Source organism: Piliocolobus tephrosceles, chromosome 20 (genome assembly GCF_002776525.5).
Source record: "Piliocolobus tephrosceles isolate RC106 chromosome 20, ASM277652v3, whole genome shotgun sequence".
NCBI classification, from domain to species: Eukaryota; Metazoa; Chordata; class Mammalia; order Primates; family Cercopithecidae; genus Piliocolobus; species Piliocolobus tephrosceles.
In genome coordinates this window covers 20,454,500-20,473,047 of record NC_045453.1, presented here as the reverse complement: position 1 = coordinate 20,473,047, position 18,548 = coordinate 20,454,500, and the positions used below count along the sequence as shown (strand labels likewise).

General features: G+C 47.3%; 2 protein-coding genes across 8 annotated transcripts in view; one reads left to right on the top strand and one right to left on the bottom strand.

The window, feature by feature from the left end:
* The window catches only part of SULF2 (sulfatase 2), a 48,212-nt gene extending 33,039 nt beyond the window's left edge, over nucleotides 1-15,173 (top strand). Inside the window, exons 9-18 of one of the 2 annotated variants that reach the window (XM_023192494.3) lie at nucleotides 2,984-3,212; nucleotides 3,351-3,447; nucleotides 4,007-4,101; nucleotides 5,127-5,186; nucleotides 5,666-5,835; nucleotides 6,067-6,209; nucleotides 7,393-7,516; nucleotides 9,665-9,698; nucleotides 9,943-9,996; nucleotides 11,010-15,173. In XM_023192494.3, coding sequence (XP_023048262.1) covers nucleotides 2,984-3,212; nucleotides 3,351-3,447; nucleotides 4,007-4,101; nucleotides 5,127-5,186; nucleotides 5,666-5,835; nucleotides 6,067-6,209; nucleotides 7,393-7,516; nucleotides 9,665-9,698; nucleotides 9,943-9,996; nucleotides 11,010-11,040 — 1,037 coding nt within the window. In that variant the 3' untranslated portion in view covers nucleotides 11,041-15,173. The remainder of the gene's footprint in view (nucleotides 1-2,983; nucleotides 3,213-3,350; nucleotides 3,448-4,006; nucleotides 4,102-5,126; nucleotides 5,187-5,665; nucleotides 5,836-6,066; nucleotides 6,210-7,392; nucleotides 7,517-9,664; nucleotides 9,699-9,942; nucleotides 9,997-11,009) is intronic. The other variant, XM_023192495.3, reaches the window with a different exon arrangement.
* Nucleotides 12,511-18,548, bottom strand: part of NCOA3 (nuclear receptor coactivator 3) — a 146,111-nt gene continuing 140,073 nt past the window's right edge. For 2 of the 6 annotated variants that reach the window (XM_026455295.1, XM_023192490.2), the window contains 4 exons: nucleotides 18,175-18,466; nucleotides 16,842-17,016; nucleotides 16,345-16,486; nucleotides 15,696-16,027 (listed from right to left, as the gene is read on the bottom strand). In XM_026455295.1, coding sequence (XP_026311080.1) covers nucleotides 16,016-16,027; nucleotides 16,345-16,486; nucleotides 16,842-17,016; nucleotides 18,175-18,466 — 621 coding nt within the window. In that variant the 3' untranslated portion in view covers nucleotides 15,696-16,015. Of the gene's footprint in view, nucleotides 16,028-16,344; nucleotides 16,487-16,841; nucleotides 17,017-18,174; nucleotides 18,467-18,548 lie in introns of all 6 variants that reach the window. The other 4 variants (XM_023192488.2, XM_023192491.2, XM_023192493.2 and 1 more) reach the window with 4 other exon arrangements.

Genomic DNA, 18,548 nt, shown 5'->3' with positions numbered 1-18,548 from the left:
GTGCTGCTGGCGGTCACAGTTGTGTGTGATGGAGGGGTGCTGCTGGCATCTAGTGAGCAGAGCCTATGCATGCGTCTAAACATCTTGCAACGCACAGGACGGCCCCCACCACAGAGTTTGATCTGGCTCCAGAGGGTCTGCAGTGGTAAGGTTGGGAAGCCCTGGCCCACCTTGATCCACGGGGACCCCGGCTGCGGCCTGGGGAAGTGAGGCAGAGCTGGCCGGCCCCCAGCAGAAGGGGGACCCGGGAACAGGAACAGGGGATGAGGGCTCGGGGATGAGACCAGGCAGCTGGGTTCGTTCATTTCTTGAACTTTGTGCCAGACACTGAGATTAGAGTTGACGTAGAGAGTCACTGACCTGGGCCTCATGGATGAGATAAGATACGAACAAGTGCACAAAGAGGGCCACTTCCCCTGGTGAAAAGCGCATGAAGGAGACACAGCGGTGGCAGGACTGGCAGAGAGGGGTGGCGGCTCCAGAATGGCGCTCAATGGACATTTAATGAGGACCAAGTACAGAAAGGAGCAGGCCTTGTGACCGGCCAGAGAGCAAGTGTTCTGAGGAGGAGGAAGACGAAGTACAAAGGCCCTGTGCTCACAATGAGTGTGGCGGGTCCCAGCCACAGAGAGGTGACTGGTGTGGCCAAGAGTGGTGAGAAGCACAGTGGGCACGGGCAGCCACATCACACGGGGTCACTGGCATGGAGAGGCAGGGAGCGGGCGTAATGGTGAGGTTTCAGGGCTGCGTGGCGTCACCTTAGGTGAGGACGTCAGCTGCAGGCAGAGTCCCCACCCCCTGCAGTAGCTGGTCCATAGCAGCTCATCAGGCATGAATGCTTCACTAGTTCTGGTTCGTGCCATCCTCCAAGGAGCCCTTGTAGGGTAGGCACCATCCTGAGAAGTTACCCAAATCGCCGGGGCCACACGTGTGCTCAGGGGTTTGCACCTCAGCCATCCGATTGCAGAGTCAAAGCTCTTGGCCACCAGCTTACGAAGTCCTGTCCCATGCGCTGTTGGTGTGGCAGGAAGGGGACCTCCGGGACTCTGGACACGAACACAGAGTGACAGGGAGAGCAGGTAGCGTGACTTCAGTACAGGAGAGGATTCACACAGGGCCGGCAGACCGCGTCTGTGAAGAGCCAGAAAGTAAAGGTCTTGGGCTTTGCGACTCAGCCCTGCGACTGCAGAGGTGTAAGCGAATGTGAGCCGCTGTATCCAGTGAAACTGTATTCGCAAAGACAGATGGAGGCTGGCCTGGGCCCTTGGGCCATGGTTTAGGGATCCCTGAGTCTAGAGCTGGGAGATGGAGGGTGGGAAGAGGCAACGCCGCTCACTCGTGAGCCGACTGGGACTAAGGGAGTGAAGAGGACACGCTGGGTCCATTTCCTGAGCCTCTCGGGGCAGGACCTGCTCGGCACGGGGCATTCTCGGCTCTTTGTGTACGTGTGTCGGGAGACTCAACCGAGGGAGGGAAGTGCCCAGGAGAAAGGCCCAAGGCTTTGCTGGAAAGGGGAGGCCTCCCCTCCCCCCTTAGGATCCTTCGGCCCTTGTGACTGTGATGCAAGGTGTCTGAGAACTGAAAGATACAAAACACCCTCCAAGAGTGGCCATGTGGGAAAGGGAGCCCTTGCCTTCCTCCTTCCACCGCCTTCCGCCACCACCTGCCTCCAGCTGGTCCTCCTTGGTCACCATCTTGGGGTCACTTGGGATCCAACAAAACCTGGGCCACTAACTGGCTCCAGGCCCTTCTCTTTAAATGAGGCACATCTGGAGAAGGATGACAACTGCAGTGCATGCATGCTGAGGCCAGACTTGGGTCAGGTGGGCAGAGATTTTAAAACAGAAAGGAGTGACGGGGGCTCTGGCCAACAGGGACGACAGTAGGCAGCCAGAGGGGCCGCCCATCCCCGGCCCGTCCTGACCATACGGAACTGTGGGCCCATGAGACGTGTCTCCTTTCCGGAAGCTGGAAATCTGGATCCCTACATCACCGCCACCACCTCGCCTTTTTCTTGAATCTCACCAACTCAGATTTGTTTTTGAGACATAGAAGATACAGGCTACCTGGGGTGTCACTTCAGCCTGCACGCCTGAGTTTTCAGCGTCGGGGCGTATGCAAAAGCCCCTCTCGGCCTTGTCGCCGGCCCACCTGGATGTAGCACCTGCTGACCACCTGGTGGGCAGCCTCCAGCTCCCTGGGACTCAAAGAAGCTAAGTGGCTTCCCCAGTCCCCGTCCATTTCTACCCAGACACAGGCACTGCAGGGCCGCTTTTTCCCTGTTTAAATCAACGTTTTTATATCCATGATACTTTTTTCCTTTTTAATTGAGGTGAAGTTCAGATAACATAAAACTTACCATTTTTACAATTGTATACAATGCAGAGACATTTAGTAGGTTCACAGTGTTGCACAGCTCTACCTACTTCCAAAACATCACCGCAAAAGGGAACCCCGTACTCACAAAGCAATCACTCCTCAACTACGCTCTCCCCCAGCCTCTGGCAACCACCAGTCTTCTTTCTGCCGCTATAGATTTATCTATTCTGGGTAGTTCCTATAAATAGAATGTAACAATACGAGCCCACTTTGTGTCTGGCTGCTTTCACCCAACATGCTTTTGACATTTATCCGCGCTCTAGCGTGAATCAGAACCTCACTTCTGGTTCTGGTCGCATATTCCGTTGTACAGATGATGTACCGCCATTTGTTTACCCACAAGCAGCTCTTGCTTGAAGTCCTCTAGAGCCAGTGGCTTCTTGGCTCCAGGACTTCAGTTTTGCCGGCGTGATCGCCTTGAGGCCCTCCCCTGCGGTCCAGGATCTGCGAGCAGGCGGGTAGATTTCACAACCCCTCAGGTCACAGGCAAAGCTGAGCCTCGTGCTTGGAAGCCCGGCCCTATCTTAATGAAGGACCCACTGCCCAGGGAGCCTGGCCAGCCTTTCCCACCTCCCTAACTCCGCCACCCCTCTGATGCCCACAGAGTACAAGGCCAGCTACGCCCGCAATCGCTCCATCCGCTCAGTGGCCATCGAGGTGGACGGCAGGGTGTACCACGTAGGCCTGGGTGATGCCGCCCAGGCCCGAAACCTCACCAAGCGGCACTGGCCAGGGGCCCCTGAGGACCAAGATGACAAGGATGGTGGGGACTTCAGTGGCACTGGAGGCCTTCCCGACTACTCAGCTGCCAACCCCATTAAAGTGACACATCGGTGAGTGTCCAGGTGGAAGTCGAGGGTGAAGGGGACAGGATAGATAGACCTCGGCAGGGGCTCCCCACACCTCTTGAGCCCCTGGGCTGGTCCCCCGCCACCTCCTCTGAGCCACACGTGATCCCTTCTCTCAAGCAGGTGCTACATCCTAGAGAACGATACAGTACAGTGTGACCTGGACCTGTACAAGTCCCTGCAGGCCTGGAAGGACCACAAGCTGCACATCGACCACGAGGTGAGTGGAGAGCGGGAGAGGAGCGTGCTGTCAGCCACTATGGGCCTGGCAGGACCCCCAGCTCACGGTGGGAGGGCAGTGAGGCCAGACCCAGGGAAGAGGCTGGAGAGGTGAAGTGAGGTCCCCACAGACTCCTCAACCCAGGGATAGGCATCAGTTCCAACAGGAGACAGCTTGCTGCCCAGTCTGTCTGAGGGAGGATGGCTTAGCCATGTTGTCCCCTTTTTGACTTACAAGAAGTCGACGGTACGATGAGGCCTTTCATCAAGCCCAGGGGAGACACTGGAGCAGCCCTCAGGGGGTTCAGCAGGTTCCTCCGCAGGCCAGGCCAGGAAAATGACTCGGTGCCCTTGCAGGGGCTGGCCGGAGGGGAAGGTGGGCTTCCTTCGGCAGGCGGAACGAGTCCTCCCACCCAAACATGCCGGTGCTGGCCCTGGGGCCCGGGCAGGGCAGGCTGCTGCTGCTAGGCAGACACGGCAGCGTGGGGGCGGTCACCAGGCCAAGCCTTTCTTGTCCAGCCGTGAAGGTTTCAAGGCCTCCTCTCCTGCCCCTCCCTCAGATTGAAACCCTGCAGAACAAAATTAAGAACCTGAGGGAAGTCCGAGGTCACCTGAAGAAAAAGCGGCCAGAAGAATGTGACTGTCACAAAATCAGGTGAGGCAGTAGCAAAGGGACCTAAGACCCCACCCTCCTACAGGACAGTTCAGTTCATCCCCTCTCGTGATTGACCCCTTTCTTTTTTTTTTTTTTTTTTTTTTATCTTTTTTAATCATCTCCCCTCATGGCATAAAAAAAAAAAAAAATCCATAATTTACATCCCTATTGTCAGCCAATGTGGCACACGGAACCGTTCCTCAGCCAGGCTGGCGCCCAGATTCCAGTACTGCCGGCAAGAGACCCGCGCTGGCTGTGCAGAGCCGGCTCCAGGCCAGAAAAGTGCCTCTGCCGATTGCCCTTTCAGAAATCCCCCACGTGGTTTGAGGTCCATGTTCCCGGCTCAGGGATCCCCTGGCCCAAAGGACTGAACTCTAGAACAGCTGTGTCCAGTAGAACATTCTGTGCTGATGGAAACGGGCTATGTCTGCACTATGCCACGCGTGGCTGGTGCACACTTGAAGTTGTGGCTGGTGTCACTAAGGAGCCGAATATTTTATTTTGCTTAATTCAAACCGAAGTAGCCACCTGTGGCCAGTGGCTCCCGTCTGGACAGCACAGCTGTAGAAGCCCCGCTGTCTTTCCAGAAAGTCTTGCAAAACACAGGCTCCCCTGTGTTGACCCCGACCAAGTGTGAGTAGGCAGGGTGGTGAGGGAACCAACCTCAAGATGCTGAGGCTTTGACGTGTACAATTAACCATCACGAAAGGAAAAAGGATGCTGAGGCTGACGCACCTAAAGCCAGACCCAGTTTCTAGTCGTGGCTAAATTACAACTAACCCGACCTTCTGAAGTCTAACAAAATCCCAGGAAGAGTCCTGGCTCATGCCTGGAGAATGAAGCCACCCAGGCAGGTACCTGCTGCCCTGGGGATAGGGTTATACCCTCCCCACCACCATCCCAGAAGAGGAATAGGGGAGTGGGGCAGCAGCAACACATGGGAGTCCCAGAAACCACAGTTTGCACCTGCCAGCGGAGCCCTCTGAGCCGGTCCTGAAGCCTGGGGCTGGGGGGGTCTGTTACAGCTACCACACCCAGCACAAAGGCCGCCTCAAGCACAAAGGCTCCAGTCTGCATCCTTTCAGGTAAGGGCAGCTTGAGGTCCTGGGGAAGAGATGCAGAGGCCTGCATGAGGAGGTGGCCCTCCCTTAAACTAAAACACAGAAGAAAAGGAAAGAAGTCCAGGCCCTTCCCTGGGAAGTCCACGGTGGCCCTCGAAGAGGCCTTATTTCCCAATCAACACTGTAAATGGGGTTGCCGCAACTCCACCAAGCAGGGCAGGACACAGGAAGGAGGGGAAAGGGATGCCAACAGGAGTCCCAGTAGCTGCCTGGTTCTGTCCCCAGCTCTGTGCCCCCTTGGGAGTTAAAGTAGAATGACAGAAGATCCAGGTTCTGGTCCCGGCTCTGCCTTGGATCAGCACTGGGACTTGGGACCCTGAATTGCTATGCCCATGGCTGTTGGAGAAGCCTCAGCCCAGCCCCTAGGTGGACAGGAAGAGCAGAGACACAGGGTCAGTGATCCCTCAGAGGCCCAAGGCGTGTGTGGCCCTCTGCGCCCATAGGAAGGGTCTGCAAGAGAAGGACAAGGTGTGGCTGTTGCGGGAGCAGAAGCGCAAGAAGAAACTCCGCAAGCTGCTCAAGCGCCTGCAGAACAACGACACGTGCAGCATGCCAGGCCTCACGTGCTTCACCCACGACAACCAGCACTGGCAGACGGCGCCTTTCTGGACACGTGAGCAAGCCCAGGGCAGAGGTGGACAGGCTGGGGCCCGGGGGGGGCCAAGAAACTTCTCCACTTAAGTGACTCAGACCTCTCTCAGAAAGGGGGTCCCCGACACCAGGGGTCCACAGCCTCTTGGCATTCGATGAACTGGTTTCGGGGGCTGTCCGTGACAGGGATCACTGTTGGCAGATGGGGCTTCCTCCCGCAGGCACTCAGGACATGCTCTCTCTTCCTTGCCAGTGGGGCCTTTCTGTGCCTGCACCAGCGCCAACAATAACACGTACTGGTGCATGAGGACCATCAACGAGACTCACAATTTCCTCTTCTGTGAATTTGCAACTGGCTTCCTAGAGTACTTTGATCTCAACACAGACCCCTACCAGGTACAGACAACCCGAGCTAGAGAGATGGGGGTATGGGGTACCCCAGTGCTGCCAGGTAGGCCCCCCCAACCTCAGGGAAGTCATGACAAATTATCCAAGTCCCACTGAGTCCCTGAGCCACTGGGATTAAGTTGTGAAGCCGCTGAGATTGGGGGATTCCGTGTTCAATCAGCCTTTTTGGCCTCCATCACCCTGCGTTTTGCCTCCATTACCCTGCGTGTGTAATATATGTGGCTTCTTCCCTCTAACTTAACATGCAGCATTCAACCAGGCTTTGCCGGAACTTGTGAAGACTCCTAAAACTGTCAAGCTGTAGGATCAAGCCAGATATTACCCACTGCAGGGCCTGCACGGACCACGCGGCTAATGTAACAGTAACACACTGCACCAAGCACTCTGCTAAGTGCTTCCGTACAGTAAGCCGTCTAAATATACACACGACTGAAGTGGCTCAGGACCACACAAGACCAGAAGGAGCAGTGACATGTCTGGTCATCGGAACATGTACATGTACGTGACTTGTACAGAGACAGTCACTGCTGAGCTCCAGCACTAGAGCTTTCCTGTCCTGTGGCCTTGGTATTGCTCAGGCTTTGACCTTTCAAGAAAAGCCTGAAATAATTTTTTAAATGATATCTGATGTTTAAATGTCAGCAGCACAAATGCTTTAATTACTATATAGGTGTCCAGTCTTTCTCCTTAGATAGGTTCACCCTCATACTTTACCAAAGGGGTAGGTTAAGTCCGTCACCGGTAGCTCCCAGACTGCACAAGAACCCAGGTCACCCACCCATCCTCTCATCAAATGGCTGCTTTGCAATCAGGAGGATTGCAAATCTGAATGAAGGCTGCTGATAAAACCGAGACTTGGAAGGCTTTCTTTCCGAGCTTGGGAAGTTTCCTGACTAGTGGCTGCAGAACCCCAACATTAAATACACAGACATGGTTTTTATTCTCCTGAGTTTTCATTCTCATTAAGAGAGAACCTGGTGGGACTCGAAGCCAAAACATCACCTAACTCTTCCAAATGCTGGCTCTTGCAGAAGTTGGAGTAAGCAGGTCACCAGCCCCTAGCACCTTCCACCTGCCACCTGCCTGAAATGTGTCCCCTGGTTGGTAGAAGAAGGGCACGGGGAGAGTCCCTGTGCTTACCTTGTTGACAGACTACCCTTTTTGCAACTAGCTGATGAACGCAGTGAACACGCTGGACAGGGATGTCCTCAACCAGCTACATGTACAGCTCATGGAGCTGAGGAGCTGCAAGGGTTACAAGCAGTGTAACCCCCGGACTCGAAACATGGACCTGGGTGAGTAGGCACCCCAACATGGGGCCTTTGGAGAGCAGGGTAACCAAAGGAAGGGACTCAGGAGGTGGTGTCTACCCCAAGAATGAGCCCAAAATCACCAGGCTTTGGGAGGTGATGCAGTTCCGGACGAGTCATGGGAGCCCCTGTCCATAGCAGGCAGACGACCTTTGACAAGCTGTGCTTCCTGAGAGAGGAACACCTGCATCAGCTGTCCAGGAAACACATGGAACTCCCTCTCGTTTCATTTCCTCCCTTTTGTTCACTCATGCATTCAACAAACATTTCCTGAGAACTTAGACCTGAAACCATGTTGACTAAAGATGACCCCATCCTGGCTGACTTGTGTGGAGCCGGTGTTGTCCTAAGAGCAGTCCACAGCGGGAGGCCTCTTGCTTGTATGGAAAGAGTAAAACTGGATGGTAGAATCCAATGTGACTGGGGAAAGGCACCACTTAATAAAACCAGGGTCAGACCTCTGAACTGAGTCCTGAAGAGCAGGACACAATCGACCACTGAGAAAACATGGAGGGCTGGCGTTCCAGGAAACTTGAAGTGTGAGGAGCAGAAAGCAGCTTAGGTGGTACAGCCAGCACAACTGAGGCCAGTGGAGAGTGGCAGGAGGGCATCAGGCTACCCTGTGAGAGGCCATGGTAGAGTTTAGATTTCATTTGAGGTGTATCAGGAAGCCAATGGAGGGTTTTAACCTGGGCACTGACATTGCTAGGTGGAGAATGGGACTTTACGGGAGCAAACAGCGAAGATGGCACAGTTATCCAGGGAGAAATGATGGTGGCTTGGACTAGAGGTGGGAGCAGTGAAGATGATGGATTTCAAATTCAGGTGGTGAAGCCCCCAGTAGAATATGGTGATGGGAGGTGCAGGATTAGGAGTCCCAGGTAAATCCTGAGTTTTGTTTGGGACAGGACAAAATCTGCAGTTTTAAATTTAGAATGCCAACTAGATAGAAAATTTAAGATGAAAAAAGCTGACCAGGCATGGTGGCTCATGCCTATTGATTCCAGGGCTTTGGGAGGCTGAGGTGGGAGGATACTTGAGCCCAGGCGGTCGAGGTTACAGTGAGCTATGATAGCGCCACTGCACTCCAGCCTGGGAGACAGAGCTGTCGCCCCATCTCTAAAAATAAAAGCAAAAAAAAAAAAAATTAAAAAATGAAGTCCACTTACTAGTGAGAGAGAGTGGCCTAAAACCTTTGGTATTTGAAGTCCCTTGGGGAAGGGACTGTCTAGGAGGACGCCTGGAGTTCATGTCAGGAACATGGCTACACAGCTTAGGAGGAAGAATTCAGATGCCACAGTCAGCTCTAGTTATGAAGAGGGGAGAGCTACTGTGTTTACAGAAGATGTTGCACTAATACTTCCTGGTGAGGAGCCTGATATGATTGGAATTTTCACTAGTGGCTTCCTAACCTCTGCCACTCAAGCGCTGCTACTCTTGTGATCAAAGTGCAATGACATATTAGTCACTGTGTGCCAGGCTGTGTGCTGAGCGTTTTACATGTGTTAGCTGATAAGCTTTAGAGGTGAATCTTCTTATCCTCATTCTATGGAGGAGTAAAGTGAACAAGGTGGGCTGACCCCAGAGCCCACGCACTCGATCCTGCCACGTCCTCAGGAAAACTTCCCCAGAGCCCACACCACCCTCCATTTGTTCTCATAATGAGGCTGGCGGGGAAGTACCAATGCACATCTTTCCCTAAGAAAACACTTGAATCCATTTCATGTTTTACATTAATGCCTTGTCCAGTACACTGCTGTTCTCGCTATAATCTGTGCTTGGTAAACTTGAGCTATTACTCCCTCCTGCACTTGGTCAGGGCTCTTGGCTTTCTGTCCTCTAGAGCACAGATGTTCAGGCCCGCATCTACCTCCCTCACCATGACTAAGGTCAGCGCTGAATGAAGCCATCAGGGTCCTGAAACTGATTGTGGTGACTCTGGATTTTAGGCAATCTACAAGGCTACCTAGGAGACTTAGGGCAGGTTCCCCTCATAATTCCATCTACTCTTGAATAGGGAACACTATCAGCATCATGGGATTGTGACAAAAAAGCATAAGATGGTTTTCTGGTGTGTTGGGGTTGCTTTGCCTAAACTATCTGCTCCTGTTTTATTATTTCTCCTTCATTTAGGACTTAAAGATGGAGGAAGCTATGAGCAATACAGGTATTTCGTTTTATTATTAAAGCCTAAACAAAGTTCTCCTATCTTGGCCCATCCTTCAGTCTCATCTCTGTGAGTCTGCACCTGTTATGTTGAGACACTGCCCTTCGTCTGGTCTGCCCGAGACCAGGATCACCCACCAAAGATAGCTGTCACCTAGGAGACCTTCTTTGTATAGTTCTTTGGGGACTTTTTCTTTCTTGGTGATGGTTAACATTCATTCTCCTTTTGACACTTGAAAACTTAGGCAGTTTCAGCGTCGAAAGTGGCCAGAAATGAAGAGACCTTCTTCCAAATCACTGTGAGTTGAGGAACCAGCTTACAAATAGAGATCTGGTTCTGACTGCTTCATTTTGCCAATGCTATTCTATTTGCATGCCATGTCTTACATACCACCCTTCATTTGTTCTCATAATGAGGGTGGCGGGGAAGTACTAATGCACATCTTTCCCTAAGAAAACACTTGAATCCATTTCGTGTTTTACATTAATGCCTTGTCCAGTACACTGCTGTTCTCACTATAATCTCTGCTTGGTAAACTTGAGCTATTACTTAGAGGTTGAGAAGCATTTAAATATTACAAACTCCCAGGCATCTTGAAGGCTATGGCTGCAAAAGTGCTAACTGGTATACAACATCAGCAGGAGGAGGGCCTCATTAAATGGTTTCCAAAAAGCCCATGCTACAGCTACAGACTCCCACTCCAGTGCCACTGGAGGCTGGTAGGGACTGAGACTGGCAACCTGGAAAGTTCACCTCTATTCTAAAGGGAGCAGGCCAGTTTGCTCCCCACAGGAATGGGCTGAGGTTTGCCAGATTTTCTAATTCACTGACTAAATCCAAAAATGCAGGTATGTGTGAGAATTCTTTATCATTATCATCTCATTTGACATTAAATTAACCATGTGGGCAAACTACCCTCCTTGGTGAGCTGCCATTTGCAACCTCTGGTCTACACATTTATTCCTTTATATGCATGTAAACCTGTGTGGCTTTAATAGGACATTAGTAACAGGCCACCTAAGCCTTTCTTTGGTGCTTCTAGAATTAAGGTACAGAATCTTTGCATATCACAATCTCCTTAGCCACTATTCTATCCAGATCCTTAAATGCCATCCTTGCCAGGCATTGAGTGTATAAGTAAACAACTAAAAATAGAGGTGACTAGGTGGTAGCAATCCCTTTCTAAGTAACCTAGAAATAGTCATTCTCAGCAGCCTTGAAGCAAAGCTTCCTCAGCTATAGGACTGATTAGGAAGTCATGATAAAGACCGTGATAGCTAAATGCTAAGATGAGTTTGTTTCGTTCTTTAGGGGACAACTGTGGGAAGGCTGGGAAGGTTAAGAAACAACAGAGGTGGACCTTCAAAAACATACAGAGGCATCACCTGACTGCACAGGCAACAAAAAACCATGTGGGTGACTTCCAGCAGACCTATGCTACTGGCCAGGAGGCCTGAGAAAGCAAGCACTCACTCTCAGTCAACATGGCAGATTCTGGAGGATAACCAGCAGGAGCAGAGAGAACTTCAAGAAGTCCATTTTTGCCCTTGCTTTTGCTTTGGATTATACCTCACCAGCTGCACAAAATGCATTTTTTTCGTATCAAAAAGTCACCACTAACCCTCCCCAGAAGCTCACAAAGGAAAACGAAGAGAGTGAGATTTCCTTTCAGATTTCCTTGGAAATTTCCCCCAAGGGTGAAAGTCATTGGAATTTTTAAATCATAGGGGAAAAGCAGTCCTGTTCTAAAGCCTCTTATTCTTTCGGTTTGGTTTGTCACAAAGAAGGAACTAAAGCAGGACAGAGGCAACGTGGAGACGCTGAAAACAGTGCAGAGAGTTTGACAATGAGTCAGTAGCACAAAAGAGATGACATTTACCTAGCACTATAAACCCTGGTTGCCTCTGAAGAAACTGTCTTCGCTGTATATATGTGACTATTTACATGTAACCAACATGGGAACTTTTAGGGGAACCTAATAAGAAATCCCAATTTTCAGGAGTGGTGGTGTCAATAAACGCTCTGTGGCCAGTGTAAAAGAAAATCCCTCGCAGTTGTGGACATCTCTGTTCCTGTCCAGATACCGTTTCTCCTAGTATTTCTTTGTTATGTCCCAGAACTGATGTTTTTTTTTTTTAAGGTACTGAAAAGAAGTTGATGTATGTCCCAAGTTTTGATGAACCTGTATTTGTAAAAACATTGTGTAGTATAAGTATTGTCATAGAGTGTTTAAAACCCCAGCCAACGACCCGCAGTTGGGATGAAGAAACCTTGGACATTCTGTAAAAGGCCATTTCTTGGGAGTTTTTTGGTGTGTCTGTTTTTTTACAGTATTCAAGATACTACCAGTCAACATCTTTTTGGAAGAAAATGCCTTTGGGTTTAGAAGATTTTCTTAAAAGGGGAGTAAATGGTTGTAGATTGACTAAAGTCTACCATACTTCAAGGGACTACAGGTAAGTCTCATAGTATACCAGCTTTGCTACTTCATTTTTTAAAAGTATTAGTCAATTGCAAAGAAATTCACCTTGGCCAACCCTTCTTTGTATATCAGGTAATCTAACCTGATACAAGTAGTTGACAGATTTCAGCTATCACCAATCCAACCCATTTCTCATTTAACAGATGACAGAGATAATCCCTAAAGCACCCACATTTGTTTCAATGCCCCCAACAGGCCAAGGCGCCCTAGCAACTCCCTAGTGGCATTTTTTAACTTCAGAAACTGTTACCATTATTTGAAATAGACTTCCTTAATCTTCTTTGCCCTTAATCCAACAGGGATTAAAAAACAAAACAAAACTCTTCAGGCTCCAATTTTAAATAGAAACCTTTATTTACAATGACATCCAAAATGGTCAGCAAAGCAGTCACAGCTCACCATCCCCCATAAGTCATTTCATGTGGTTTCGATTCTTTGCAGGATAAAGAATAATTTCTATTTTTTTTTTTTAAGCAACACAATGTAAACTTGATTGAAACTGAATTCATTCTCAAGAGTAAGTCAATTCCTGAGAATTTAAATATTGCTCTCATATTTCATTCTTTAAAATTCCATATATTAGAAAGGAAGAGAGAAAACACCTGCTCGGTTATTAACAGTGTGCCCTTGGAGTTGAAAACAATTCTTGTTCCTCTGATTAAATCAATCCTTGAGGTTTTGCTCCTATGAACCTAATTGTGAACAAAACTCACAGCTTCTGCAAATAAAAACAGGCATACATGTAACTGGCAATCCATTCTGTTTACTTTCAGCTGCACCTACCTCTGGATCAAAGAACTTCTAGGACATCAAGCCAATTATCTTCTGTAATACCCTACCCCTAATATAGATACCCCCAACTCACCTCAGATATTAAATACTGATAACTAAGTAGCACTGTTATTGATATTTACACCTTTCAATCCAGATGCAGTTTAGAAAAGTGGCATCATAATATGAACATTAACAATGTAACTTACATTTATTTTTTAAAGGAAGAAACATGTATCTCCTTTATATCATTCTAATCTTTATAAAATATATATATTTTATTTATATATCTTTGGATTCAGCAAAAAAAAAAAAAAAAAAAGTAGGTACTGGAAATATCCCACATTCTAAAAGCAGATGAAAAGATTATACTGTTCACCCAACAGATACCAAGGTTTGAAAAAATGGGGGGTGCTGGGGTGTGAGGAGAGGTAGACAGCAGGAGTATAAAGAATTATCTAAAAAAGATAAAGGGCAATACAGGTAAAAACAAATTATCTCAAAGACTGCACCTATTAAAAGAAAATCAAAATCTTGAGTTTGCACCAAATGAACAAGTAGAAAATATAAAAACTTATAATAAACTTCATTTTTCTACCATATAAAAAAGGGAGTGCTGCCTTCCAGTTAGCCTGCAGCCAGGTCTGAGGAAAGGATTGCAAAAAAATTTATTATTTCTTTAAATAATTTTTAAAGTCAAGAAAGGTAAGAGCACCATTCTGTTTCTCCCCACACACATCACTTAAAGAAGGTTCAGACACAATTGAGCTGAAAAACACAGAGACAGACTGACTTGGTTGTACCTCTGTCTCCAAACAGGAGAGTATACTATCTGAAAAGCACAGGCCACTACAATGGAAGTTTTCAGATTTACAACCTTAAGATATATTTTAAAGTTGGTGGGGGGAAGAGGGCAAACTCATAATTGTCTATATTGCTTTGAAAATAAGATCTACTGTAGTGGTGGATCTGGAAATAATCAGGATTCACTTGTAAGCATATCAAAGATATTAAATGATCTTACCTTCAGAGACATCTAGAAAGACTAAATGTGTGAAATTCTTAAAATTAACTGGCTCTCAGTTATTGCTAGAAAATGACACCAAGGCTAGCAGAGACCTCTGAAATACACAGACATTCAGAAACCCAATTCCTTCAACTATCTGAACCAAATGAAGTAACCCAGATAAAGGGAATTAAACTTCACGTTTCCCTTCCTCCCAGCTGACTGAAACAGGTGTCAAAGAGAGGCAACAGCAGAAAGTGGCAGGGGGCAGAAGAGGGAGGGGTTTCAAAGGTGCTCAGTTAGACTGCGGCTCTGAATCACAGTCAAACTGGCTGTGCTGGGTACTGAGTTCCTTAAGAAGTAACAGTGACACTACTCTATCCACAGGGACATAATGAAAGCATCACATTAGTATAATGAGGGGACAGCTGAGGAGACACCAGAAACCACACCAAGGATTCTACTCAAGATCTCAATGTGGGATTCGGGTCTTAGCAACCAAAATCTGAAAACGCTCCTAAAGGGGATGAAAAGGTAACATAATTGAACATACACACACACACACACACACACACACACACACACACACACAAAACCCATGAATTGCTATTACTTCGAACTGCTTAAAATCCAAAAGATTCTCTTCAATCAAATTGCTCAATTTTTTTAAATTCCTGATTTTTTTTTTTTAAGTTTACTTCCCCATAGCTATTCTTTCCCCCCACATTAACAAAGTGCTTAGTTCTGGTAGAGGAATTTTTAAAAAATTAAAATGCCTACATCTAAACAAGTAATCTCTTTAAAAAGCATTTAGATTAAGAGATTGAAGAGTGAGGCATCTAAGGCTGGGGGGTGGGGAAGGAAAAGCTGTGGAGCACTACCCCCCTGCAGGCCACGGAAGTCAAGAGATGTCTTTTCCACTGGTAGCCTCTCCACACACAGCTTACTGAAATCAACAATGTTAAATATTTAGCTTCACAAACTCTGTAAAAATGAGTTGTTGTGACCTACAAAAAAAAGTATATACATATTTTACATAATACAATATCTTAAAGGTCGTATTTACAAAAAAGTCTATTCACAGAAACACTGCGAGATTCTGATTCAGAATGCAGTACCTGGCCTTGGGTTTTCAGAAGTTTATTTTCAAAAAGCATTATTGCTCTACCATAAAGGCAAAGGGTGACACCAGTACTTTAAAAAAAAAAAAAAAAAATCGTAGTTCTTGTCCAACACGTAAGTGTAGGCAAAAACCAGGAATGTGTTTCACTATTCCCTCAAGACCTCAAGAATATTGCATTTATCCATTACTTTTTAAATAAAGTGCACTCAGCTGCACATTAGCATGTGAAAAGTTTGCTACTGCTGCAATTAAATACTGTCATCTCATTTCCCTTCTGCAAAGCCATTTGGACATCCATGACAGTTCCTGGAGGTGAAGTATTACAGGACATGAACGGCAAATGAAAACCTTCATTAGGAGAAAACCTAGGACAAATAATAGGGACAGAGCAACTCAACACCATCAGTAAAGGACAATTCAGAATCACCAATTCCACTGGACAGAGGGTCAACACAGAACTACTTGGTAGTGACAAAAACAGCTGAGGCCTGGGACTATGCTCTTTGTCCAATACTGCAACTAGAGAAACCAGATGTTCTAATCTCTCTTGATTTCGTCCAATGTTCTCTGGCCCACCTATGTGTATTTAAGAGACTTTGGCTAGCAAGGCAGAAAAAAGTGACACAAAAGTTTTATGATCAGTAGCACGCCATATCTCCAGAATTATATCCCTAGGAGGTGGAATGCCAAAAAATATTTCTGTTTTGAACGCCATGATACACAGCAGAAGGAGGGGAGGAAAAAAACAGGTAGATACTGCCCTTCGGCTTAAAATCCAGTCCTGCTCAAATGACATCACTTAAAATACCCTTGATGGAGCTCAAAGCTGGTCCTTTCTTCAAAGATAGATGCCTGGAACAATGATTCCTTCCCAATAATCCTAGTGCAGTGTCATTTGTACAGTGGTTTCCTTAAGAGGTCCTGGTGCAGAGATGTCAGCAGTATTTCTGTTAGCAACCAGAAAAACTGAGTAAAACACATGCTTTACACAACAACAAAAAAAAACCCATGCCCACATTCATGGCTTACAGTGCAGCTCTGGCTGAGTGATTCAGATTCCTGAGATCCCATCTTACAATGCAGCTTGGCTTACCAAAGTATCCAATGGCCCAATGCCTTCAAACCAAGTTTTTTCAATTACTATATTTTAAGTTATACATTCAAGTTAAAATATACCTAGGACATTCTGATTATAGCTGAGGCTTTAGTTTTATCCAGAGAACAAGAAAAACTTCTTGAAAAAGGTAAGGAATCGATTTCGTACCTGATCAGGGCCCATAGGCATGCCAGACATGGGCATGGGGTTCATGTTCATCTGTCCCATGTGACCACTGCTGCCATTCATGTGCACCATACTATACACTGCAGGATTCCCCTGGTGGGCAAACTGCTGCTGGGAAAAGGAGCTGTAAGTAAAGAAACGGTAATATTACCTCTGGAAGTCACTTTAGCGACAAAGGGCATGCCCACAGAAACGACTACAATTGTGTCAAATATTGCTATACTTAAGCTGGGAATGTCAGAGAGAAAACTCCCTGACAGCCTGTGATCCTTTTTTAACAGCTTTCTGTACTAGATACCCTAATAGATAATGTGCATGCTTGAAGAACTCTCAAAATGGACAAGCCAAATAACACACCTTCTAATATGAACCCAGTCCTTTCAATCTCTCCATACAAAAAGGCGTGACTGAAAATTACAGTAAGTTCTTGGACTTCTGGGACTAAGATGTGACTAACTTTAGAAGTCACTGTTCTTTACCTGTTCCTGGCCAAATTTCCTGATGGCCAGCCCTTCATTTCTGAGGACTGATAGATGGATGCAGCCTGGGGGTGTTGCATCATGGGATTCTGGGAGGGACCCATTCTTGACGATATCATTGCACTGGGAGGACTAGACACTCGACCAAAGGCTGGATCTGGTTGTTGTCCCATTCCTTACAAAAATAAAACAGAAGAAATAAAAATGCCCAAATGCCTTCTCCTTAGAATATCAGATTTCTGTAGTAGTTTTATGGTTTTTTTTTAAAGCGGGGGAGGGTGGAGGGAAGTGATAAGTATAAGATACAGAGTGCTATAAGATGCTGCCCCCAGGTATTCTAGATTCTCACCAAGATGACAACTAGAGTAACACGTTTACTGCAGAAAGGAGCACCATCTGGATCACTGAAAGGTCACAGTTGCTTCAGTGGGCTTTCTGCAGAAAACAGACTCTGTATGAACTCACATCACTCCATCCCTCTTTAAAGGGCAGGGGAGTTACAAATCCTCAGATGACAGGGCTCCCCAGTAGTCACCTTTATCCCCACCATGTTCCTGGAACCTCTCAAAGGCTGAACTGAAGAGGTATCTGCATCACTGTAATTAATAATAAATCCAGGGCCGGGCACGGTGGCTCATGCTTGTAATCCCAACACTTTGGGAGGCCGAGGCAGGCAGATCACGAGGTCAGGAGATTGAGACCATCCTGGCTAACATGGTGAAACCCTGTCTCTATTAAAAATTCAAACAAAAAATAGCCAGGGGTGGTGTGATACACCTGTAGTCCCAGCTACTCGGCAGCATGAGACAGGAGAATCACTTGAACCTGGGGGACGGAGGTTGCAGTGAGCCAAGATCGCACCACTGCACTCCAGCCTGGGTGACAGAGCAAGACCCTATCTCAAAAAAATAATAATAAATCCAAGTCTCCTACAAAATCAACGTAAAAGTCCACAAAGTGCATTCCTCTCACTGACTTGACCAAGCATTCATAGATTAGAGAGTTCTACTATACTGGAACATATACGAAGGGGCAAGGGGACAACTTTGCAGTGTTTCTTCCAAATTAAGAGTTTGGGGACTCTTAATGAGTGGGACTGAAAAAAAAAAAACACCTGAAAAAACATACTCAACTATGACAGGATACACCTGTCTCAATTACCTGTGTGCTGCAGCATTTTTGTTTTCCAATAATTTAAATTAACTTTGTTTTCCTTGTGAAGTAAAGAGGGAGTGAATCGTATTTTTTGTCTTTCATGTGCAACAAATGTAGTGAAGCTTATGTCCTTAGTAATGTTAACTTGGAGAAGGCATATTTACACTGTCAGATTTACCATAATTTGGTTGATATGGAAACTGCTGTGGTGGAGCTTGTGGCATTGCAGGTCCCGCCAAAAGCCCATCCATGCTGGGGGAAGCAGTCACATTAGGAGGTGGGCTGAAGGCCTGGGTTTGCTGCTGCTGCTGCTGCTGCTGCTGTTGCTGCTGCTGCTGCTGCTGCTGCTGCTGTTGTTGCTGTTGCTGCTGCTGCTGCTGCATCATCATAGCCACCCTCTGTTGTCGGAAGTGATGACTTAGCAGCTCTCTGCTGCGTTGGGCGACCATTTGAGCATTAAGAAAACCCTGCTAATACCCAAGAAAGAGTGCAATTACATATATATAGCAAGAACCTGCCAGTTGCATACATATAGTACCCCCACAATACACC